A 25,019-nucleotide genomic window follows, 5' to 3' on the forward strand; every position below is an offset into this window, starting at 1 on the left:
TGAGGGGGGAGGGAGTAGTTGATGCAATAAGCAGGGAGCAGCACGGCGAGACCTGTGCATCAGTGTCCAGCTGTAATCACGGAGGGCAGGAGTGGTGGTGGCGGCAGTAGCAGCGGCCAGTGTGTAAGTAATGGAAATAATAGAGATGCATAGAATCCTTTGGTCGGCTTCCAAGCTGCGGCTTCCTTCCTCAGCCTCGTTTGCTTGTAATGGCTCATTAGGGCTGGTCAAGTTCTTCATTACTCATCCAACTCACGTGTTCTTGTGGCAAGATGTGCACACTGGTGAGGGAAGGAGAGTCACAGATTAACAGCAAAGTAAGGCAGGGGCCTTGGGATGTGCTGTCGTGGCAATCCCTGTCAAGAAGAGATGACCTTAACTAGTTGATCCCAGACTATCATCATCATCTCCTCCCTAGCACAGATCTGCCACAGCCCTCCAGTGAACCACCAGCCGGCAGAGTTATTACACCCTGCTCCCAAAGACCACCTTTCTGCATCCCCGGCTGCGTTGCATCCATTTTCATTTGAAGCGTGAGGCACTCTGTCCAAGGCTGTGCACTATCTCCCCCACTCAGCTCCTCTTAAATTACTTGCTGTGTCTCTAGTGTCAGCAGGCAAGCGTAACATTGCCATTCTTCAAAGGCAAAGGGGACTGTGGTTGAAACACCATCTCTGAGAGCAGGGGCACCTGCACCTCACAGTCTGTCTTTGGAAATGCCACTGAGATAACAGTCCTTCTGATCTCTTCTGCTTCTGTCTTCTCTTGGAAGGAGGCATCCCCAAAGCGTGTCTGAAAAAATATGAATCTTTGCCCCTTGCACAAAGCTTTGGAGATGGACACACGTGTTACCTTGCTGCACCGATCAGCATGCTCCTTCACCTCCCCACCTAATGCAGCTTGACCTTTCTGGGTAGTCAAAGGCAAAGCCTTTGTGCCTTCCTCACAGAGTAGCCGCTTGCCCATACAAAGGGGAGCCCCAGGCCTTCTGGCCCGTCCTCTCACCACCGACGTAGCATCTTCTTGTCTCTGCCATGCTCAGACAGAGCTGTTGCTGACTCCCTGCCCTGTTGTTTGAACTGGACAAGGGGACGTAGGAACAGACCAATGGGCTGCAGTGATCCCATGCAGACTTTCTGTAGGAACAGAGCTGAGCTGGGAGCCAGCAGCTATTTCAGGGTCATTGAAACAGGGTCTTGTAGGGCTGAAAGGTTTCACGGACAAAGCAGCAACCACCCCCAATGCTTTCCCTCCAGCCAGTGGCATCTCTGACCGCTGATAAATCTGAGGAGAGCAGCTAGGGTGCTGCACCTGCACGTGCTGCCAGAAGGATGTCACAGATAAGAGCATTTTCTGTACTCCATGGGCACCTGTGAGAGGAGATCAAGATGTGCATTTGTGTGACACGAGCACGCTTGATTTTTCCCTTTCTTCTCCTCACGTACGTGCAGGCATGAAGTGCGTGTTTAAACTTCAACCTTAAAGCAGGCGTTTTATAGATCCCCAGGCACCTCTTCAGTGACCGAAACTTTCTATGGCAGGAGCAGAGCGTTTGTGGCTCCCTAATGCCAGGCAGCAGGTGCTGCTGAAAAGCCACAGGCACTGAACTGATACAGCTCTGGCCCTCTCTAAGAGGGGGGAAAGGATTTATTTTTGCAGCATTTAACCCTTCTGACCCAGCGAGGCTGAGCTGTGAAGGGACCACACAGTTCCATAAGCCTTAGCAACAGCAGCAGAACAAGCCAGGTGCAGTGTCATTTTTCTGCAGGAAGGGTTTGGGTCTGTGCTAATCCTGTCTTGCTGGTGGGGCTAGAAAGCTGTCCCTTCGGTTTATAAATCACTGGGCTGCCAGATTGCAGAAGTCTCTGAAAAAGAACCTGTAAGCATGAGCCCCTTTCCAAGGCTTGTTTGTCAGGGCTGAGACATCAGGTAGAAAATGCTCCTGTCATTTCATTCCTTTAAGAAAACCGCCTAGCCCAGCAGGGGTTTTCCTAATATAGCCCTGTCCTGGGGAGATGTGTTGATATCAGCACAGCAGGTATTATAAACCACTTAGGAATCATCAGCCAGCCCCACTGTGCAATTGGTTGGGATTCAAAAGCTTGTGATTTGGCTCAGAGAGAATCCAGGGCTGGCAAGTGGCTCCTAGCTGGGCTGCTCCAGTTTGGCACCTTGAGGCCAGGTCTGCCAGCCAGGAAGTTGCTGGAACTGGGAATGTTTCACACCAGGAAAAGACTGTTTCCACAGCGTGACCTCCGCTGATGCTGAGGGAGGGAGGATCCCGTGGTGTGCTGCTGGGGTTTGAGAAGCATGACCGTTCCATGCTAGCCAGAGGCAAGGGGAAACCTCCACATTTCAGGGATGTAGCTGTGGCTTTAGCATAATGGATGCTTGCTTTTCTCTCCCTCTTCTGCCGGTGCTGTTCAGAAGAGATATGCAGCCAGCCCCTACTCGGATGAGATTGTGATGGAAGTGGCTTCAGCAAAGCAGCAGGATGAACCAGAGATGCTGTGGGTGATGGGACCTGTCCTGGCCGTGATATTAATCATCATCATTGTCATTGCTATACTCCTCTTCAAAAGGTGAGATCCAGTCCAGGACATAGCAGTTATAGCACGAGCACTACAGGTGGTGGCACCTCCAAGACCCTCCTTGTAGCCTTCAGATACAGGGTGCTCTGATAGACAGCCCTTGGTGGTCATGGGAAGGAGGAAGGTCTCTACCTGGCACAGCAGAAGACTGCTTTATAAAGAGAGCAGAAGGGCTGGGTACGCAGATGATAATTAATATCAGTCCCAGGACTCAGAGCTGCTGTGGATTCTGGAAACGTGTGAGCAGTGGGACAGAGGAGAGCAGCTTTGTCCCTAAAGCTAGTCTGACCACTCTCTGGTCTCACAACTTGGTTTTGCAGCCTTGGGGACATCGCTAGTACTGTCTTTTTTTACTTGACCTCTGGCAGGTGCCCCCACTACTGTGAATTTTGGCTGAGGAACATGGTCTTGGTGGTGAGAACAGGGCATGGCTGTGACAGACTGAAATCAGAGTAGGAGCTCTCTTCTTGAGGCCTCTCAGTCCTGGCTACCAGATCAGGACCATCCACACTCTGTCCTCCCTGCTGAAGCAACCACCTGCTTTTGCGTAGCAGAGCAGACCTGCTAGAGCTGTAACTGTAGTGCGAGATGATTGTTAGTCCTCCTGAGGAGCAGGTTGCATTTGCATGTGTTCAGGTATCCTGTTCAATTACAGTAGGTCATTCTCTATCAGCTCAGCTCCAAGGTTCTGCTCCTCCTGGACTCTCTATTTACATATGTATCTGTAGCTCGGGGAAGGGAGCTGGCTTTGTTGTCTGATTAAATGGAGCTCTGCTGTGCATGTGCAGTCAGTGCCTTTCTGTGTCAGTGATCATCTCCTTTCTTCTGTTTCTGCTCTTCCCTGGATCTAGTAAGCAAGAAAGGTATGAATCCATTTTATCTTCTTGTTTTGCTAAAATTTCAAGTCTATTTCCGTTTTTAAAAATCAAGCCTGAAGCTTCTAAGGGGCATCTTTGTTTTTGGGAGCATGGAGCATGCCAGCCCTAGGGGTTTACAAAGACTTTGTTTCCTCAAAGGTATCAGCCTCCTAGCAATTGTCAGCCTCTCACAGCTCTTAGGGAGACAGTTCCAACATAAAGACTTCCCAGATTGTTTTTGCAATTACATTAAAAATCCAAAAAACTGACAACACCAGCAGTTACAGGGGTTTCTTTGTTTTCTCAGTCACTTCAGACTGAGAGCTGTTCCATCAAGAATGCAGGTGCATTCTTGCAGTCTGTGGTGAGGAAGCTTTGAGGGAATACCAGGCAATTGTAAGAAACAAAGTGTTTACTGGTCTTTAAGGAGAGAAAGTGGCCCCGGGGGGGATTTCTGTACCTGGGCCCCATAGATGCTGTGCCCAGCTTGGCTTAGCTTCGCTTTGTCCCAGAGTCTGGTGTCGGGGGAGCACCAGGAAGCAGCATCAGCCCACTGTGCTCAGCACCTGACATTCATGTCCCTGCTGCATCCTAGCCCATGCAGCAGCAGCATATCCCCTTCCAGCACCACCACCCGCATGCTCAGCGTGATGCTGTGTTATCCTACAGTTTTTGGCTGTCCAGGTTCTCTTTGGAGGCATTTTCTCCCAAAGGTGTCTGCGCAGCGTATTCACAGTGTAAAATCTACAATGGGAATGAATTGAAGCTGAGTAGCAGGGGATAGCTTGGGGTCTGGAGGTTTGTTTAGCAGTTGCCCAGACTAGGCTAATGAGAGAGACAAACATTAATTATGTGCTGTGCCCATTCCCCAGGAGAGCTGGACCGTGTTGCTCAAGGGCTCAGGGACTGGTACACAGTAGCACATGGCACATCCTGCTGTGCTCCTGATAGGAAAAACACTGCTTTATTTGTTTGCCATGTATTTTCCTTTCTCTCTATCAATGCTCTCAGTCCTTCAGCTCTTTTGTCTCGGTCCAGGCATCTAGAAGGCTTCTGAGATGCTGAGATGACTCAGAGTAGTGTAAGACTCACAAGCTGGTCCTCCCCATTGAACGACTCCAGTGTTTGATGCAGCTACAGGCTGCAGATGGAGCTTGCTCACAGTCCAGGCCACAGAGGGAATGCAGGTTTCACTTGTGCTTTATGCACTAAATTTTCCATAATTGCTTTTCACTTGTGCCAGCCCAGCATGCACAGCTCCCCATGGAAGTGATAGTGCCCTGTGCCTGTGCAGAGCACTTCTGTTCATGTGTGGCTCAGGGTCACCACCATCCGGAGATGCAGCTGCCTCTGTGCAGAACCTGGCAGCCCTTCAGGGTGCTTTGAAATGCCTCACAAGTGGGTAGAAAACAGAGACTGACTGTTGCAATTTGCAGGATGGTAAATGTGGTAGCGTCCATGCAGACTAGCAGAGATGCAGCTCCCTCTCTTCCAGAAAACATCAGGTCAGCAGAGGGGTTCACCAGGCAAAATCCATTTTGGGGCTGTAGCCAGAAGACAAAGTCTCTGTGTATTGCTGCACACACAGCATATTGGCAAAGCGTCAGGGTCAGCGCGGACTCAGAAGAGAGTACTGCTGTCCTGCTCCTGCCCAACATCCCTCTCTACTGCATGGGTATATCCACTGTATTTGTAAAATAGAGCAAGAAGTAGGACTTAAAGAATTGCTGGAAACCCTTCTTGCAGTATTAGATTTTCCTTAATATTCACTTGTCCACTTTTTGATTGGATCTGTCCCTGCTTTGCCTGTGAATTCCAGCAAGAGCCTGAGGTGGTGGCATCGCTCTAGGCATAAATATAGCATGAAGAGACAACAGTGTATTTTATTGTTCCATTAATACACGCCTTGGGTGCCTTCAACCATTCAAGACATGTATTAATGGTCCAATAAAACACACCCTGAAGAGCCTTTACACTATTATATTACAGCATTCTATATTTAAATATTTCTAATACTTGAAAAAAAATTTTATTATATCCTTCCACTACAGGAAATAGTTCCTAGAGAGAGTAAGAGGAAACAACATCTTGCATCTCTCTGCTTTTTCTCTAATAAATATGCAGAATATCACATTTCAAAGTGCCTCACTAATCAAACCTCTGCCATTGCTTACATATGATCCTTCCTGTTTCATAGATGGGAAATTGGAGGCACGGAAGAGGATGTGACTTGTCCAGAGCCCCAGGGAGCCTGGGATGGAGCTGGGTATCTGGGACACAGGGACCCAGACTCCTTCCCACGGTGGTTCATGCCAGTGTCTGCCAGAGCTCACCTGCTTGTCTCTGTCCTCCCTGTCCATAGGAAAAGGGCACACTCCCCCTCTTCCAAGGATGAGCACTCCATCGGCCTGAAGGACTCGCTCTTGGCTCACTCCTCTGACCCAGTTGAGATGAGGCGGCTCAACTACCAGACTCCAGGTAAGGAGCAGCTAACCCCCCTTACGCCCCACCTCCGCCGGTTCCCCCTCGCCAGGTACCGATGCCAAAGGAGGAGTTGCAGTCCTCCCCCCGCAGCAGCTCTGCACCTTCTCAGTCACAGTGGCAGATAGGGGGCTTAGACCGAGGATATCCAGGTGTACACACTCTGGTTTGCAAATCCTTCTCCCTGACCCTGTCACTGCAGGCACGCAAGGCTGGGGAACCTGGACGGGGACAGCCTGTTGTGTGGTGTGTGTCAGACATTACGTGAAGCTCACTGCAGTTGTCCTGAGCCAGCAGGAGCCTCCACGCAGAGCTGGGAGAGCTTGCAAGTGCCCACACCTGCATTGCTCCCGGGTGCTGCGCTGGCTTGGTCCAGGCTGGGATTCAGCGCTGAGCACCACTGGTGCAGTGCTGGCCACAGGGCCTGCATCTGGGAGGATCAGGACAGACAGCCCTTGTACTTACTGCTGAGGGTGTGCCAGCAGCTTTGTCCCGGGATCTTTGGTGTGCTGACTTTCCTGTTCTGCTCAGCTAAGGGTGAAGAGAACCAGCCTACATTGCTCCCCAGTCAGTGCTGTGGCCCAGTGAAGGGCGCTGCTGGTCACAGTGGTCTCAGCGCAGAGGATGATAGTTCAGTAGCAGCCATTGCTTTCTGCATGCAACTGTTCGCTGCAGAGCATCTCGTCATGCCTGCACTGGCCTGTGGTGCCTCAGGGTGTAGCTAGTTTGCCAGCCGGCGGAAGCAACTGTACTTTGCACTGCAGAAAGGTCTCGTGCTGCTGCTTTGTGTCTCTACGTCTCTGATGGCATTGAAAGCACAGTACCCGTCATTGTAACAATCAGAGACAGGCTCGCCCCAACTTGTTCAGAGCCTTTCAGAGAGCCCAAGTCCTAGATGAAGTGGGGGGAGCACTTGGTCTTTTGCGATGGAGGGAGCAGTTCAGCAATAAATGAGGTACATACAGCTCTCTTCTAACTTGCAGCTCCTCCTGGTCTGTAACCTACTTCCCTTTTTCTCCTGCTGCTCATTCATCTAAGAGCTTTCATCTAACAGGAGAGTTTTGAAGGGACCATTTCCTGATGTAAACCTGCTGTGTCTGGGAGGGAGGGTAAGAGAAGCCTTTCCTGTCGCGGCTCACAGCAGTCTGGCTCGGACCTGGGCTGGGCTTCACCAGCACATCTCCCTCCATGCCAGAGCAGCTGTCATGGATCCATAGTTAGTGCATCTCCCAGGCAGGACCGATGACAGATCTCACAGGTAGGATGCAGCAACAGCCTGGCAGTTGCCAGCAGACCTGGCCCGTTAATTGGCCACAACACAGACCAGTGTGGTATTGCAGCATGGGAGGAAAATGCTGTGGGGAGCAAGGGAGGCACCTGCGCTGGAGGAAGAACATCTCAACAGGCAGATCACTGGGAGCAGCACTAGGTGAGGGGGTCACACACAGTCAGCACCAGCATGCAGCTTCTTGAGGAGGAGCAAGGTGTTAAACGGGGCTGCTCCAGGACACCTGTGCATGGGGACAGGCCTCTGTGACATGTCTCCACTGCCCAGGGACCCAAGAGCCGACTTTGCTTGTGGTTTACATTGGATGGAGGAGTGTGACAGGTCAGGCTTGCACTGCTCCCATCTCCAACAAGAGATGGGGATGTTTGCAACGAGGGCATCCCTTGCTAGAGCTGTAGGAAGGGTCAAGAGCTCCCATCAGAGAAGAGGGATCCGGGAAATTTCCTTTTCCTACCTGTGCCTAAGGATAAACCAAAGACACTGGCTCATTCAGGAAGCTTGCAGAGCTCTCTGGAGAGAGAAAAACAACCCAAAGTGCCCAGTTCATTAGAGACAGCAGCAGCGCTCTGGGATGCTGCTAGCCAACGCTCCCCCACTAAGTGACAGCACCTCCTCCCCACAGCAGCACTTGTGAGGCTCTGCGGGGCAGAAGCGGGTGTTGTGCAGCTAGAAGTGACTGTTCCAGCTCCTGATGAGCTTGTCCTCATTAATGAGGAGGCATGAAAACCACCGAGCCCAGTGGGCCCATGCTGTTGCCCCTGTCACCTGCCCGAGGTCGAGGCAGTGCTGCGTGGATGCATTGACAAGAGGTGTTGGCCGCTGGCCCTGCATGCTTCAGTAGCTGGTCTCCCTGCTGGAGTGTGCTGAGCAGGGAAAACTTGTTTAATGCATAATTAATTGGGCTACCGTTATTAAATATTAAGCTTCCTCATTTTTGTGGTTTTTACTTCAGACGAGGGTTATTTCCCCCACTGTCAGCCTCTCTGTACTAACATAGCACTGTGCCAAGTCACTGAGAGGATATGGGACCAGGCAGTGTCCCAATACGCCATGAAATGAGGCTGATTTGTGCTGCTGATGAGCTGCGAGCGGGCTGGAGGCTCAGGGGCACTGAGCAGAGGTTGCTGGGGCTGAGTGTGGTCCTCCTGGCCACTGAGCAGCACAGATGTCCCCTGTACCTGCCATCCACCTGCCCTTGCTGGCTTCCCTTGGGCACGGGGCCGTGGACAGTGGTGTGCAGTGAGAAGTGTAGCTCTTGGCGTCAGATGAATATCTGTGCGCTCACTCCCCTGCGAGTACCTCCAGCTCCACGTGTTTGTCAGCGTCAGGGGATGGTGCTGGCCAGAGCCAAAAGCCCGGTGTGTAACAGGCCAGCTGCAGAGCAGCCCCTGGGGCCAGGCAGCTGGTCCTGTGCAGAAGGGAGGCTCCCGGTCCTGTGGCAGATGGTGCTTTCCTTTGCATCTTCATCTCTTTGTCTTTCCATTTCTGAACCTCTGCGATGATGACTAAAGGCTAATGGGATTTCTGTTCTTGCCCCGTTTCTTTTCTTTGCAGGTGCCAGTGTCCCCAGTTGCCCGAATATCTCAAGTTAGTTTTAACTCCTGTATTTATCTTTTGACACCTTTTGCTTTTTCTTTCCCTTTCTTTCTTGTCTCTGTAATTTTTGTTTCAATGTCATGAAGGTCACCCTCACTCACAGCAGACTGTAGAACGGCAGTGATTTCACTTTCTGACATGATGTGTGGGGCCAAGCTCGGGTACCATCTGCACGGCACTACAGCAGCTCACCGCAGCACAGTGCAGAAGGGAAGGCCCTGGGTGCTGGGCTGCCAGGACGTTCCTGTGGCAGCCCTTCGCCTGTTCCCGGGCCTCCAGCTCCTTCGCAGCGGCATGCCAGGCTCTGCTGTGGCACCAGGCCTGCAGCTGGCCCTGCGTGGAGACAGATAACCTTGGCCATTCTGGAGGGGGTGGCCAGCTAAAAAACCCTAATGGACAAATTGAAGGGTGCTTTGCAGCCCAGTGGTTGAACACACTCTCCTCCTACCTCAGGCAAACCGGCTTCCCTAGGCTGGGTTGCGTGTGGCATAGAGTTAGGCAGAACAGATGCCAAGGGATGCTGATCTCTGAGCTGCCGTGCAGTTGGTCTGTTTGGCAGTGTTGGCACCAGAGTCCCAGGCACAGAGCAGAGGGACTTTACTGCTCTAGCAGGTTGGATGGAGTAGTACCAGGACTACGAGTGTAACTGCCCCTTTATCTCTTGTCTTGTGAGCTTCAAGTTCACTCTCAACCATAAAAGCATGTCCTCCCTGCTGCTTGATGTACAAGGCATCTATCAGCGTGTGCACACAGGAATGGGAGAAGTACATAGGACAGATGCTTTGCCCAGGAGCAGAGCCAAGGGCTTTGCAGTCTGCGGCCCTGCAGGCATTGAGAGACCTCTAAGCCCTTCTAGCCTGGCGGAGAGCTCACTGTCCTCTTGCCAGAGTCATTGGAAGAGCATGTACAAGTCCTGCTAGTGTGTACAAATCTCCTCTGTCTTGCCCTACACGGTTAGTGGCAGTTGTTCTAGGTTCACCATAATGGGATACCAACCACCTCTTTCTCCCCATCTGCTCTTGCAGCTGCTTTGTTGCTGCAACACTCCTTTGGCCAGCAAAACTGAAGTTTGGAGAGACCCCTTGTATTTCTCAGCGGAGATGAGTGTCTGCAGCTCTGCTGTGGTCCATGGCTCTGCCATACTTCATACATAACCATGCTGGGATAAGCACATACCACGGCTATGTTCCAGCCTCTTCTTCCAGCCCCACACTTCTGCCTTGGTGCCACACTGTTCTCCTCATTCAATTGTTCATCAGTAACAGCTCTGCACTGCAAAGGCTGCTCCTGAGCCACAGCCTCTGGAGGTCTGGCTCTGGCACCAATAAGCAAATTGTGCAGAAATCAAAGCATCATCTTTGTTGGCCTGCTCAACCACCTTGGGGATCCTGATGGGTGAAGTGGCAAACAGAGGATCATTTGCAGGAGGACCTCAGCACAAGGCAGAAGAGGGATCTTTCCTTCTCCGTCTGTCCGTGTGCTCTCGGGCCATCTGTGGATAGCTCTGTGCTGTCAAGTGATAGAAGGACAAGTGTGTGTTGGATTGGGTCTTGCCTGTACGCAGCGATGTCAGATGCTTTTGGCAGAGGTGTGAGGAGCCCTGCTGTGCAGCGGCTGCGGTGTAACACTTCCATGTTATCACCTAGTGGCTTGTCACCGCTGTGTAAAATGCACGTACTCAGCCTGGGGACTGCTCCATCGCCTCAGCGGCCCATCACCGCCATCAGTGGCAGTGTTCAGGCTCCTGAGCGATTGAGAAGCTCCTGGCCATGCTCCAGTCTGTCTCCCTGGGTGTGAATCAACAGCTTCAGCCTATTAATAATCATTATTACCCACGTGGGGTTTCTGGGAAACCCACAGAGCAGCTGATGGAGCCACGAACCTTGGGATTTGGATGAGCCAGGCTTTGGATGAGATGTTTCACAGCCACGTTCCTGCCAATTTGCCATCTCAGCTTCAGAGAAAGAGGTTGCAATGGTTGAGCCTTGAATCCCAGGGCCCCAGTAGGGCTTTTCCCAATCCCACATGCATACCCCCTCAGTACCTGTCCCCTGTGTGGGACCTGTGGGATCCCCTCCTGTGGGCCTCTCCCCTGAGCAGGCCTTGGGCTGTGCCCAGGATGAGCCATACTGTGCATCCCTGCTTTAGACAGGGCAAGACCTGCCATGGCTTGAGCTGCATCCCAGCTCGCAGCAGCCTCGCGGAAACTGCTGTAGGGCACGTCACTGAACATGGTGCCTTGCACGAGCCACCCAGTGGAGCTGGATTTTGGGCCCCGGAGCTGGCTCTGCCTCCGGAGCACCATTGAAAAGCACTGAGTTACGCAGCTGTGGGCAGAGCTGCTCCTCAGCTCTTGGCAAGTTGTGCAAGTCTCCGACCAGGGGAGCAGCCGGTCCTCTGTGGGGCCCTTCCCATCTTTCTTTAGCTCCCCAGGGGCTGGGGCAGCATCTGCCTACCCCAAAAAGCTGTGCACATACACCACGGAGGTTTCCCCTGGTGCACGTCTGGGCAAGTTTCATTTTGGCTAGTGCCATTGTTAGGGGTAAGCAAGAGAATCAGCCTCAGCCCTTGGCGGTGAGAGCACCAGAGAATCAGTGTGTTCAACTTCAGCCTATGCAGGAGCCCGGGAAGTGCATTGACAGCGTATCCTCGGCCTGTTCCTGCCGGGGGCTTGCCCGAGCCCCTGCCCGCTGCGTGGCCTGCTCTGTGTGCCCGGTGGCTGTACTGTCCGAGCATGCTCACCTGGTCATGCACATTCTGCACATCACCTTTCTGTTTTGTTTCACTGAACCGTGTGCTCTGAGAGTGCGTGCAGCATGCCGTGTGATCTCGCCGACTTCCCATCCATCCTGCCCAGCGCTTCACATAGTCACACGTGTCCGCCTTGCACCCACCTTTCGAGTTTGCTGTGCACATGCTGTTGTTGAGCCTTCCTTGGCCATGCAGAGCCGTAACCGTTTTCGTCTCCCTCCTACCTCCTTGTCTTGCTTGCAGGCATGCGTGACCACCCCCCCATCCCTGTGACGGACCTCGCCGACAACATCGATAGGCTGAAGGCCAACGATGGGCTGAAGTTCTCCCAGGAGTATGAGGTGAGCGTGAGAGCGTGCTGGGCGGTGGGGGCAAAGTGATGCTGGCCAGGACCCCCAGCGGAGAGGGCTTGAAAGCTGAGCTGTGCCTCCCCCACACCGGCATCGTGCGTGGGCTCCGAGCCAGGCCTGGGAGCCTGCCAGCTCTCCCTGCCAGCCCCAGAGCAGTGGGAACTCGCCTTGAGCAGTTGAAGCATGATTTGTACAGGGAAAAGGCCTTGCAGCTGAACGCGCAGCAGCCTGCCATGCTCCCTCCATGGTTATGGTCTTAGGAGTGAATGGGAGCTCGTGTCTACCCACCTGGGCTGTGTCTGCTTACTTTGTTCTTCTGCTCCGTGAGGGCTGCCCTCCGTGCAGGCGGGCTGAGGTATTTCAGTCCATAGCATCCTGTGCCCTGTCACTTCCATCTGTATTCAGAGCTTTGTTTTCTGCACCATCCTCTGCTGCTGACAAACACACATTTGAGTTTTCATTCCTGCTTTCCCCATCTAATCTCCCCCTGCATGCTGCTGGACTGTGCTGGCATTAGCCTGTGCCGTTCAGCATCTCTGCCACCAGAAACTCTGCTAATGTCCCACTGCCCTGGAGCAATCCCAGCTCCCCTCCCTGCATAGAGCTCTCTCTGCCTGTGCCCTGCAATCCTGAGCTGCAAACTCCCCTGCAGTGCTGAATCACACTCCCGCCCTTCTCCGTATCTCTGGTGGAGCCCCAGACAGGTACTGTCCGCACCCACCACCGATGCTGCCTTTGCTCACACAAACAGGCATGCATTGGGCGTTTGGTGACCCCCCCCCCCCCCAATCCTGCACTGCACCTCTCCCAGCCCAACTCCCTCCATTCCTGTCCTCCCCTGAGGACAACTTGCCGAGGGGGTGCACACGTGGAGGGCAAGGGGCTGACCTGCGCAAGGGCTGCTTTGCCTTTCTTGCCACTCTCTGGGCTGGATGATTAGGTTGAAAACGTGTAAAGTCAGGGAAAGTTCCTCTGCGGTCATGAGAGCAGCAATGGCAGGATTATGTTTTCCTGTGCTTACATGCAGGACCCTCTTGAGCTGCAGGGGACTTGTAAATAAACCCCCCACTAGTATTAAAGAGGGAATAAATTTTGGAAGTGTCCTTTGCATGTGTTATCGCTTCTGTTTGAATTGTTATCTGCCTGTGCCTGTGGCCTCCCCTTCCTGCAGCATACCTAAACTGATTTATGAGATGAGATCAGAACATTTGCCCATAAGGTAGGATTATATATGCCAGGAAAGGCAAAGCAGATCTCTGTGTTGAGAAGGTAAGGGACAAATTCCAGCTAGTTCAAAGGGTGTGCTGCCTCTATCTGAGGAAGGCGCAGAGCTCCTTTTTGCTTCAGGATGCCAAGTGGAGGGCTTTGCCATCCCTCTGCATACTGCTGTCTAGACCAGAGAGGAGCTGAGCTTTCTCCAGCTACAGTATTACATTGCAACTTGGGAAATGTTTAGAGGAATAATGCGCTTCCCCTGCAGTTACCTCTGTGTTCGTGTATGTCCTGCCAGTGGTGCCAAGGTATGCAGTCATATCTGTCTGCCTTGGGCTTTTCTTACAAGTCCAGCTGAAATGTTAAGCAGGGCTGTCCACTGTGCTACAGGCAGACTGTGCCTCTGCTGCACGGTGGGGATTCAGCAGGATCCACTGTCTGTGCACTCCCCTCCTCACACTAGGTCTGTGCCAGTTGGAGCCTGCAGCGTAATACTGAGCTGTGGGAACCGTTTTGGAAAAAACGAGCATTAAGTAAATTCTCTTAGCTGTTTTCATGAGCCTCTCTTCTCATTTCTCTTTCTTTAGAATATCATGGCTGGTTGAGAGCACCAATCAGTTGTATTTTTCATGTTGAAGCAGCTATTAAGTAGCTGATTGTTGCATGTAATTTTTTTCCCCTGGATTCTGCTGTGTTTGACTCCTCATCAGCTAGAAATTACTGAACATGACAGGCTCATACGGTGTTTGACACTAGGACGGACCCCAAAGCAGAAGGGGTTGCCCCTTGTTGGCATGTGGAGATCACTACAGTCATTTCCCATTTGAAATGCCAGTGAGAAAAATCCTGGACTGAGTTTGCAGAGAACAGCAGCTGCCTGTGCAGGATTACTGCGGCAATGGGTCTGCTCTCATCCTGGTCCCTGTGTGCGTCGGTTTGGCAGGACAACAGCTCCCTTTGGCGCCTGCGATGGGAGGGCTGGAGGGCAGGATGAGCACGGCATGCGCTGCTGAGTAAGGGAATCTGCAGAGTGGATGCGGAAATAGCGGAGGTGGGAAGGGAGCAGGCTGTGCAGCCCCTGCGGGAGCCCGAGAGGCAGGGAACCGCACCTCGGCAAATTCTGTGCAATTGCAGTCAGTGAGTGATGATAGAGTCCCGGCGCTCGCTCTGGGACTGTGTGAGCCCCAGGCCTACGCAGAGCTGAGTGGTGACCCAGCACGTTGAAAGATGGAGGCCCTGACCCTGTTTCCCTGTGGCATGATAGTGCTACCGGACTGGGTATAGCACAGCTGAGCAGGGAGAGCCGAGGGACGAAGGCATCGCAGGTGAACCCCCAAGGCCCATTTGCTGTTTGATTGTGCTTTGAAATAGTTGCATTTTAAGTGTTTTTGCAGAGCAGCTGAGCAGCCTAACATCTCCGTGTGGTGCAGGGCTGGTTGTAGATGGCTCACGTTCCAGGATCAGTGGCACCTCAGGCAGAGAGCAAATACTTAACAGCACTTTTAACCACTGAGGGCAGCTGCCCAGAGCTTGCTTTGGTTGTACAAGCGATAGCAGGTTAACCTAGACATAGGTGACACAAAACAAGACCTGTCAGCACCTCCCTGCACCCCTGAGAAGGGAGCAGTGAGGATGGCAGAGATTTCTCAGAGCCGTCTGGCCTCGCTTCCCACAGGTCAGAGAACAAATAATTTTGCTCACACCAGTTTGCCAGCACGCGTGGCCAAGCAGCCCATGCGGCAAAGCCAGCACAGAGCGAGCCGTGCACTGGCTGCAGTGAGAACGGGCTCTCGAGCTGCAGGTTAGCCCTCACCCCCAGCGGGCAGGGAGCAATCCTAGCTAGACCTGTTGGTACACCTGGTGTGACAGGAGAGGTTGAACTGCAGGTCCTGGGAGCTGAGCCGGCTGCAGGCACAGTTAGTTAACTCTGCTGCCGGCTGCTCTGGCGTGGGGCATAGCACAGCCCCACGACACTCTTCCCAAGCATGCAGTAGAGCTGGGGGTGCAGAGTGCAAGGGTCTGGCAGCAGCTCCTGGCCCGGCCACATCAGGAGAGTATTTCATTTTTAGTGTATAGTAAGAGCCACAGTGAATTTACAGCGTGGGATTAATGGAATTAAATAAGTAGAAGGGAGGCTGAGCCCCTTAATTATTTATCTGCAGGCTGTGGTGGGTGCTGCAGCTGTGTTGGAGCTCCTCCTGTGGGCCACCTTCCCATGCTGCAGCCTGTAGATGTGGGGCAGGATCCTGCTTTCGGATGGGGGATACCCACACTGGTACAAACAAGCGTGCACACATGCACCGCAACTCACACTTTCACTGTGGGATCCAGCAAGCCGAGTGCTGCTGTCCCCTTTGTTGCTATTAACAAACACGGGACAGACTGGCTCCAACCAGGGCAGGTTCCTGCTCCCTTGTGGCTGCTGTCATTTCTGGGCTAGGTCCTGCACCACCTTCCCAGGGAAAATCTTTTCCTTACATCCAAACTGGAACTTGTGGCCATTGCCCCTTGTGCCCAGTCCCTTTGGCATGTCCCTCCAGTGGACAGCCCCTGGGAGCAGAGCAGGCTGGAGGTGATGAGAGCCAGGCAGCATGCCGCTGCCTGGCACGTTACTCCTTGATAATCTTTAGGTTGTGCATGAGATTTGACTGTGCTCTTGGTTCCCAGTGCGGTGGGGAGGCTGCAGCCCTTTCTCCACAGTTTTGTATGGAGAGAAACACGGCTGGACAAACCCTGTGCTCACTTGCATTTCCCTTAAAGCCACCGAGGACATTGCATCTCCCATGCCTGCTGTCCTGGCAAGGCATCTTAGGCTGCGGGAGAGGTGCTCGTGTCCCTGGGGCCAGTGAGCCCAGGAGGTGCTGGACCCGGGGTCCAGATAGCACCTGGGGAGCCGTGTGTTGCGGGTTTAATGTGCTAATCGGGAAGCTGCCTGGCAGGCACGCAGCACTCACGTTCCGGTAATAAGAATAATAAGGCTGAAGCACTGCCAGCGATTGATTCAGGAGCGCATTATGTCCTCATTTGAGACGCAGCGCAGATTGACAGTGGTCAATGCCTGTGCTAATGTGGTTGATTTCACAGGAGGCTGGGAAGCACTCACAGCCCGAGCACCTTCCCCTCCCCATGCCCTTGTGTAGCCTCCTGGGCTGCTGAGCAGGACAGGGCCGTGGCTGCCCAGCTCCTTGGCTGCTACAGCCGGGGCCAGCCAAGCTGCCGTGTTGCCCCAGAGGTCTGCCTGCCCGGGCTGCCCATGCCTGTCAGCAGTAGGGGCATCTGCTGGGACTCTGCTTGCAGAGCGATTTGGGAGCTGCACTGAGGAAGGGGAGCAGCAAACCCAAGGTGGACCATATCTGAGACAGACTGGCACGCAGGGATGTTTCAAGGCATTTGTAAAGTGCTCTCAAGTCTGTCAAGGAAAGAGCCTTTTTCCAATCCCGTTTCAATGGTCTGGCTCTGTCTTTATGTTGATGACAGTAGCAGCAGGGATCCCTGAGCTGCTTTGGAGAGATTGCTCCTTGCACTTCCATGCTGGGAAGGAGGAGTTTTACTAATTGGGCTTTTTCTTAATTTGCACTTGCTGTCTTACAGCATCTCCCCTGTCACTTTAAAGCAAAGCAAAAGTAAAAGTCATGGTGCTTTTAAGTTTGTTCCTGGCTCATTTCCTTCCAATTTCCCAGCCCTTCTGCTTTCTAGGAAGAATGAGTTGAAACTGTTACTCTGATCTAGTTTTGGGATGAAGAAGTCATTCCCATGAGCCCCAGAAAGGAACAAGAGCAGACTCCCAGTGCCCAGGCAGTTGTGGAGCAAGGTGGGGAGACAAGGCAGTGCTGCCATAGTCAGGGGCTGTGGAGCATCGTACAGAGATGGGATAAGGCTTTGCCAACCACCACTCCATGTAAGGACTTCAACTGCTCTCCAAGCAGCCCATCATCCTCCCGTTTATTTACTCATTTGTTTGCCTTAAAGGGGGGAACAGGTGTACATTAATTCATCACCAGAGTTTAAATTAAATCATTTTACTTCTAAATGAGTCACTAATTTGCAGGAGTATTTAATTAGAGCCTCTTTGCACTCAGGTGCTGTATTACTTCTGACTTTCTCACCTGTTTGCCCTCTTAAGAGGCTGATGATGATTAGACCGTTTCTGCACATCCTCGTTGCACATCAAAGCAATTAACCCTAATGGCAACACCTTGATGCTCCTCCTCCATTCTGGGGGCTCTTGGCAGCCTTGTCTCCCCCAGGAAATAACCCTTTCCACCGCTGTGGCAGGACGCAGACTTGCTGTGCAAAGCACACTGCACCCCACAGCTTGGGCAGCCCTGCAGCCTTTTGGCAGTGATTTGCAGTGTAGATTGAGCACGAACGACTGCACTGAGCTCTCCCTGCCTCTGCTGTGAAGGGAGGATTCACTCTAGCACCCACCTGTGCCCGGTGCTGAACGAGTGTTCATAGGGTGCAAGCAGGGTGCAAGAAAATGTTCAGTCATACCTGCAGGGCCAGTCTCAGTTCCACCGCCAGCTAGCCAGGTCTCTGCATGGGCTGTCTGTGCAGACTAAGGCCACCTTTTTGGAAAAGAAGTGTTATTTATGTCTTTAATAGGCATTGGTAGATTTTCCTCCTTAGTTTGTCTATTTGTGCTTCTCCTTCAGTGTGCTCCGGATTGACTAGACTGGTATCAAAATGCCTGTCACTCGTCTCTACTCCAAACAGAAAAGTCCTTACACATTTTGTTCCCCTTACTTTTTCCATGCCTTTGATCATTTCTATTGCCCTTCTCCAGTTCAGCCACACCATTAGGTGGGCAGCAGTCACCCCTGCCACACAGCTGAGGGAGGAGAGCATCCAAAGAGCTGATTCGGTGAGCAGCCTATCCTGAAAACAAAATATAGGTGTCTGAATGAAATGAAGTGCCCCAGAGAGCCGTGAGCTGCACTGGGACGTCTCTGTCCCTGGGCAGAGGAGTGTGGAGGGACCGTGGCAGCCAGGCCAGTGGGTTTCCAGCTAGAAGTGGTGCTTGTGGTCTCCACTCCCACCATCCCTGCTGCAGCGCCTCTGAGTGCTGCTGCTGCCTGCTTATTACGCTGATAATAGAAAATTACAGGTTTTCTGTAGGAAATGTCTATTTACATCCTACATTTCCCAAACTACCTATTAGCATTGCTGTGATGTCACATCCTCCTGCGCGTTTTCGTCAGCGCTGGCCCCTCTGCCTGCGGGCAGCCTGCTGCCGTGGGGAGGGCTGGTGGCGTGGGCCACACGTGGGGATGGGTGACCGCCACCTGGCACCGCGCTGGCCCGTGCCCTGCACGTGCCGCAAAGCCCTCGGGGCTGGTGCAGCGATGCAGGCAGTGCCTGTGCTCGAGTACCTGCACCCGCTGCCAGCTGCTTGGGAAGTGCCTGCTCAACAGCACAGGAGAGTAGGGGACAGCGATGGGTGTCACCTTGTGCACAGCTGGTGGCTGATGGGGCTGAGCAGAGGGACCGTGAAGGCCGTGCAGGTCAGCCCAGTCAGGGAGCTGTGCTTCCCGGCTCAGCCTTTTGCTCACAGCTGATCCAGAGCTGACAGACTCACGGGCGTTTTACTGCCTGAGAAACCTTCTGACATGGCTTTCTGCCAAGCAATGAACGCAGATGTCTGCAGAGAGAATAACGTGTGGTGCTTCCCCTGGCCTGTTTGCTCGATATTTTTGCCTGTGGGCCAGCAAAGCTTCGGGGACCGTGAGCTGCAGCATGATTTTAAGAAGGCTTTGACTACGTTGGTAATTTTGGGGGCAGGGGGTTCGTGGGATGACCGATTTCTGCTGTAGCTGCCTGCCCCGGGCTTGCCCAGGGCTGCATGTGCAGACCAAGTTCCTGCATGAGGCAGCTGTCTTATCTGGGTGCGTCACACACCTCTCGGGCAAAGAGGCCATCCCATCTCAGAGGGGTGCTTTGGGGATGGTCCTTTTTCACCTTGTTTTATGCATGGACAAAGACGATAGGAAAGGCTTTGGGAAGGAGCTGCCTGGCCATGGAGGAGCCGTGCATCAGGCGCACCAACACATGGCTCGTGGGAGACGTATTGGGTGTGTGAGGCCAGGACGCAGGCGGGATCAGGATGTGTGCTTCTCAGGCAGTTGCATAGCATGCAGGCCTGTGGCCAAGATTTATAACCACGTCTCTTCTCCAGGTTTATAGTTCCTTGTCACTCTATTAACTCAAACGAGAGATGTTTACATTGCATAAGTAGCTAGAGCAGTGGATAGTAACCTATCAATTTTCATGACTATTCCCTGGCAAAAGCTCATAGGCTGTCTTGCAGGACACTAATACCCAGAGTTCCTGGGGCACAAGACACCCAGGGCTTGCTATATTTCAGGAGACTGCAGTTCAACAGCTAATAAAACCGCTAGGTCAAGAACCGCGCAGTCAGGTCTCTGTGGAGTCCTGGCATACGACCAAATTTCTGCTGATGGGTAGCTCCAGAGGAAAGGATGAGCAGGCAGTGAGAGTGGAGGTGAAGGCTCATCTGCAGCAGGCTGCCCTAGTGCGGGGTTGCTTTGCCTGCAGGTCACAGGAGGCAGGTCCCACTGCGGGCTGGGTTTTGGTGTGGTCTGGCTTGACCTGCTGCTGGGGACACACATGGAAGCTGCGTCTGGCCTGGTGGGAGGTGCGCGGGGAGACGCAGATTTCCTGACTGAAACGCACGTGTGCTGCAGCATCCCACTGTGTTGTAGCTGCTCCTGACTCCCGCCTTCTCTTTCTCTCCACAGTCCATTGATCCGGGGCAGCAGTTCACCTGGGAGAACTCCAACCTGGAAGTGAATAAACCGAAAAACCGCTATGCAAACGTGATCGCCTATGACCACTCACGTGTCATCCTGACCTCTATCGATGGTAAGAGTGGCTCTGGAGTGGACACCCCAGCAAACTGCTGAACCTCGCTGTAGCAGGGGACCATCTTCTTCCCTGTTCTCAGTCGAGCAGGGGCAAGCACCGGGAAACATATCCAGCATCAGCGTGAGCAAATGTGTGTTCTGACTGGCAAGAAGAGAGGAAGGGCTCTGCAGAGCTGCCCCTGCTTTCCCAGTGTCCTCAGAGCAGTGTGCCCTGTGTGGTTGCTTCTTGCTACTGCTGGTGCCAGCAGAGATGCCTGTCCCAGCAGCCTCCCTTTTCACCACTGGCCCTGCTGTGTGACTTCGGCTGCCTCCCTTGGCACATGGTGGGACATGGCACTGTTAGCCCTACTGTCTTCTGTCCCAACACCATTGCAGGGCCAGTATCTTCCTCTGGGACTTGTTAGTGTTTGCCCCCAAGTAAGTTCCCAGAGCTGCGCAGGATGAGGGGTGCCCCTTCCCCTGGGGCATCAGGCTCCACACATCTCTGTGCTCCATGGGAGATGCGTCGGCCCCTGGTGTTCATAGCAGTGACCCCCACGGCTCCAAGAGCCAACCCCTCATATCTGGAGTCTGGACTCATACATGGTTTTAGTGCCTGCTTTGCAGTCCCCTTGCACACAGAGGAGCTGGAGCCCAGGTACCGAAGCCCAGGCTCACCCATTCCCATTGTTTTATGAATTAGCACCCAGCTCTGCACACCAGAACTGAGCCCACTCATGGGGGATGAGGAAGATGCAGCTGATTCAATGCACTCCTGCTTGGGGAAGAGACTGGGGCCTGGCTTTGCGAACAGGTGGCCCTACAGTTACTAGCGTCCTTTTTCTTGGGATGCAAGAGTCTTTTCTAATGCTAATGTATCACTCATCCTCTGTGGGAGGAGGAGGGGGTCCAAATGGTCCCTCACAGCAAGGCCTGTTAAGCAGCAGCAGCTATGCAAAAGCCTGGCATGCCTGATCATGGGCAAACCCTGTTAGACAGCTGTGGGGTGAGCACACGGGGGAATCCCTGTTTTCCAGCCTGAGTCAGTTGCTGTAAGTAGTGTCTGTCTTCCTGGGAACCGTTCCCGAAGCGCCCTGCCAGGTCCCTGCCGCCCATGCCAAGGGAGCCAGGCACTGCACTCCAGCTGCTGCTGCTCCCCCAGAGCTGCCAGCACTTCGTTTCTGCTGGAGACTGCTGGGACCTGTAGAAAATTCCCCAGGACAAAAAGGCAAGGGAGAGACCCCCAGCTTTATATTTCCTTCCTCTAATGAAATGCAGATGCTCTGTCCTTGGGAGACAAGGAGATTCCTGCTGCTTTCCCTTCCTGCACCCTGGGCAGCCCAAGCAGAGCAGGGTTTGGAAACAGCCCCAGGCCTCTGCTTTGCCGCATTTATTTTAGTAACTGTGTGTTTGCATTTTAAAGGCCTTTACAAGTCCTTTCCTTAAAGTGGCGGAGGCAGAGTGGGAGCTGGAGCAGCCTCTGCCAGCAGGCAGCAGAGGGGGGTCTCACACTGAGGAGGGTTTCAGTGGTGGTGGGAGAAAGGTCTCTGGCTCATCTGAGGTACTTCTCCCTGCAGGAGGGATGGGAGGACATCCCTGCCTGACATCCCCTGCTAACAGAGACAAGCTAATGAGGCAGCCGCATTTTTAAAAGGTGCTGTAGGACCATAACAAATAGCTGGTGAATTTAAGACAATTATTTCAATCAGTTGCTTGGGGCCAAACGAGCTCCTTAATATTCCTGCCTGTGAATTTCCCTTTGTTTGCGGGTGGCAGCTGTCTCTCTGCTTTGGTGCTGCCTGCTTGTTGCATTAATGTGGGAGTTACAAAGAGTTCTTCTCAGGCACCATCCCTGTCCTTTGCAGGATCTCTGGGAGAGATTCTGGCATCACCCTGTAAAGGAGACTTGTCAGGAGCCTTGTGAACATGCCAGCCTCTTGCTCTGCTGGGCCCGGCAGGCAGGGGGACAGGCACAGGGTCGTGGGCTGTCCCTGGAGTAACTCTTCGCCCTCCTTCTCTGCAGGTGTCCCAGGCAGTGATTACATCAATGCCAATTACATTGATGGGTATCGGAAGCAGAACGCCTACATCGCCACACAGGGACCTTTGCCAGAAACCCTCAGCGACTTCTGGAGGATGGTGTGGGAACAGAGAACAGCAACTATAGTCATGATGACCAGGCTGGAGGAGAAGTCCAGGGTACAGTGTGTGCTTCCTCTCTTTTCTGAAGCTGGGAGGGGGGTAGGAGAGAGGGATGGGAACACTTTACAGTGTAATGGCATCCAGGGAGAGGCAGGTCCAGTGGTGTGGCTCATTGCTCCAGGCACCTCAGCAACAAGTGCCTTGTAAGCATATCCCTGTGGGGCAAAAGGGTGGCAAAACCTCTTGTCACTTCGCTGCTCATTAACCCCTGTCTTGCCTGCATGTCTGCATGCACACCCATCCTTTGCCTGCCCACATCACTCACACCAAAGGGAGAAAGGAGAGCTCTGACATGGGGAGTGTTGACAGTCCCTGAAAGCCTGGGGGCTGCATCCCAGAAGCTGAGAAGTTGCAATGGGTAGGTGGTATCAGCAGCATTCTGCAGCCTGACAGGGCCTCATTGCAATAACAAGACTAATTTGTGCCTTGTCCAATGACAACATGTATAAACGATCAGCTCATACTGCCAAGATTAGATATGCTGATGTAACAAATGCAAAGCTGCCTGCAAACTGTGGGGAAGGCGCGAGGCGGAGAGGAAAGACCAGGAGCCCTCACTGCAGATGATGCTTATGGTGTCTCGTGACAGAGGTTCTTACTCAGCCCCTGAAGCAAGAGTTCGTAAGCTGTGACCGGAGTGCTCCCATGCCCAGATGCACCCTTTGGGCAAAGCCTGCCCAAGCAGGAGGCAGCTTTTGGCTCTCGTGATTCAATTTGTTCCTAAAAGTAAATTTTAGTGGTGAGCATTTGTACTTGCAGAATATTTTAGTGTTGCTATGCCAACGGCAGGAGAAGGGGCTGTGCGCTCAAGCTGTGAAGCACTGGTTATTTTTAGCCCAATAAGCTCCTTCTTGAGAAGCAGAAACTGTCAAGTTTGGGTTTAGTTAAAACTTTTGCCTGCATGCTTCTCCCTCTGTTTCAAAGCTTTAGCACCAAAGTGTGCGCAGGGATGTCCTAGCCCACACTGGCTGGGAGGAAGCAGCTGGAACAACCGATCACCATGGCAAAACAGATCTGCTTTTCCTGCATATACAAAAATGGGCTTTGTTCATGGGCTTCCCTGGCTCTACAAATGCCCCACAGCCTGCAGGGAAAAATAGTGTTCCTCGGAGATGAGCTGCCTCTGGAGATCCAACCCCAGCTTTGCACTGTGCTTCCCGCTGCACAGCCCTGCCTGCTCTGTCTGATGGCTACCATCACCCACTCCAGCCCAAACAGGGAGGTAAATTAACCTGACCTGTCCTGCGGCTCAGGGCTTGGCACATGGGCTAAGCAAGATCAGAAGCTGCTGATCAACTGCTCTCTGCAGCTGGGGGTTATATGGGGACTTTTTTGTACCTTCACATTTCAGTGATGGAGCATATATTTGAAGTATCAGGAAAAGCCCTTTTAGGTTGCCAAGTAAATCCATGCCTGGAGTCCTGACTCACTTCTGGGCTGCTTAGTTACGGGAAGGCACTCCAAGGTGCATGTTTCTTAAAGATAATGGGTTTCCTTTGACCCCACAGGCACTTGTCTTTGCCTGAGACGCCTGTGCTGCTGAGCCATGCATTATCTCCCTCCAGCATGCTCCCTGTCATGTCATCCTGCAATTAACTCCTGCACTATTGGTTTCTGTCCTAAACACGGTGCATGTGGTCAGGCTTTTGGTGATGGGACGGGCACTGTGAATCCCTGTCATGGCAGGCGGTGACCAGAGCTCTCGCAGAAGCTGCAGGCAGCCTGCCTGACCGGGCGTGCTGCCCAGGGGCTCTGAGCTGACCTGACTGGACCCAGACCCCAGCATTCACTCCCCGACACCACCTGCCCATGCCCTGCTGGCTCTTTGGCACATCACCAGCACTAATGAGAAATGGGCAGTTTTTTCAGGCACTGCAGGAGAGGCTGGTTGCCAGGGGAGGCAGTGGGGAAGCCCAGTCACCCCTGAGTAAAACCAGCTCTGCACAGCAAGGGCTTCCCTCAATGTGTTTGCTGGACCCTGTAGGTGCCTCAGGACACCCACCCACAGGAGGGCCTTGGTGGGAAGCTGGGATGTGGCTTGCAGGAGATTATTTTCTCTGGGGTTTTTTGTTGGCTTCTCCAGCATCTTCCAAGGGAGGATGGCTTTCAGCCACCTTCCTGCTCTGCTTTTCCTCATGCCCCTTTGGTGATGGCTAGAGCTCACTCAGGAGCACACCTTTTTAGGACCAGGGAAGATCCCGGTCAGTGTCCATTGCTCCCAGCTTTCAGCATGAGTCACTGTTTTACAGTTTACTCCACTCCAGAGCCTTCAAACCTCATCTGATGCAACCCCTTGGGTCCCTGCAGCATTGCTGCCTGCTGTTGTTCACGCTGCTGTGGGACATGACTGCTCCAGGCAGTCAACGTGGTGTTACAGCGTTACCCATGGGTGACCTTGCTTGAAAGTCCCTTTGCCCAGGGGCGTCGGTGCAGGCACAGGACTGTGTCTCCAGCTGCAGAGCCTGGGGTGCGCAGCATGGCCTCATGGCGAGATGCCCAGCACAGAGCAGGCTCTTCTACCTTCCCAAGCAAGCTCCCAAGTCCCCGTCGGCAGTGCTGTGTGTAGATAAGCCAACCGGGACCAGCAGCAGCTTTGCAGCCCTGTAGGGGTGACACTGCTTTAAAGGCCTCCTGAGCTGCAGGGGGAAAAAAATCTTTAAAGAGCATCAGCTTTTATGGTCTGCAATTTCAGCTGGCTTCATGGTCCAAATCATCCTCCCTTTTTCATGTTTTCACAAAGCGAGAGGCACATAAAGGATAGAAATGGCTGGATTGTGCAATTTAGCTGCCTTCAAAGCTTTACAATCGGTTTCAGAATCATTTGGTGG

The 25,019-nt window shown here is 53.1% G+C and overlaps 1 protein-coding gene across 24 annotated transcripts in view; it reads left to right on the forward strand.

Moving 5' to 3' along the window:
* PTPRF (protein tyrosine phosphatase receptor type F) overlaps positions 1 to 25,019 on the forward strand; it is a 395,117-nt gene that overhangs the window by 354,922 nt on the left and 15,176 nt on the right. For 10 of the 24 annotated variants that reach the window (XM_030032473.2, XM_030032490.2, XM_030032479.2 and 7 more), the window contains 7 exons: positions 2,428 to 2,582; positions 3,443 to 3,454; positions 5,811 to 5,926; positions 8,772 to 8,804; positions 11,808 to 11,905; positions 19,885 to 20,008; positions 22,013 to 22,188. In XM_030032473.2, the coding sequence (XP_029888333.1) occupies positions 2,428 to 2,582; positions 3,443 to 3,454; positions 5,811 to 5,926; positions 8,772 to 8,804; positions 11,808 to 11,905; positions 19,885 to 20,008; positions 22,013 to 22,188 (714 nt within the window). The remainder of the gene's footprint in view (positions 1 to 2,427; positions 2,583 to 3,442; positions 3,455 to 5,810; positions 5,927 to 8,771; positions 8,805 to 11,807; positions 11,906 to 19,884; positions 20,009 to 22,012; positions 22,189 to 25,019) is intronic. The other 14 variants (XM_030032476.2, XM_030032492.2, XM_041127820.1 and 11 more) reach the window with 3 other exon arrangements.

This window comes from Aquila chrysaetos, chromosome 12, assembly GCF_900496995.4.
Source record: "Aquila chrysaetos chrysaetos chromosome 12, bAquChr1.4, whole genome shotgun sequence".
Classification (NCBI taxonomy): Eukaryota; Metazoa; Chordata; class Aves; order Accipitriformes; family Accipitridae; genus Aquila; species Aquila chrysaetos.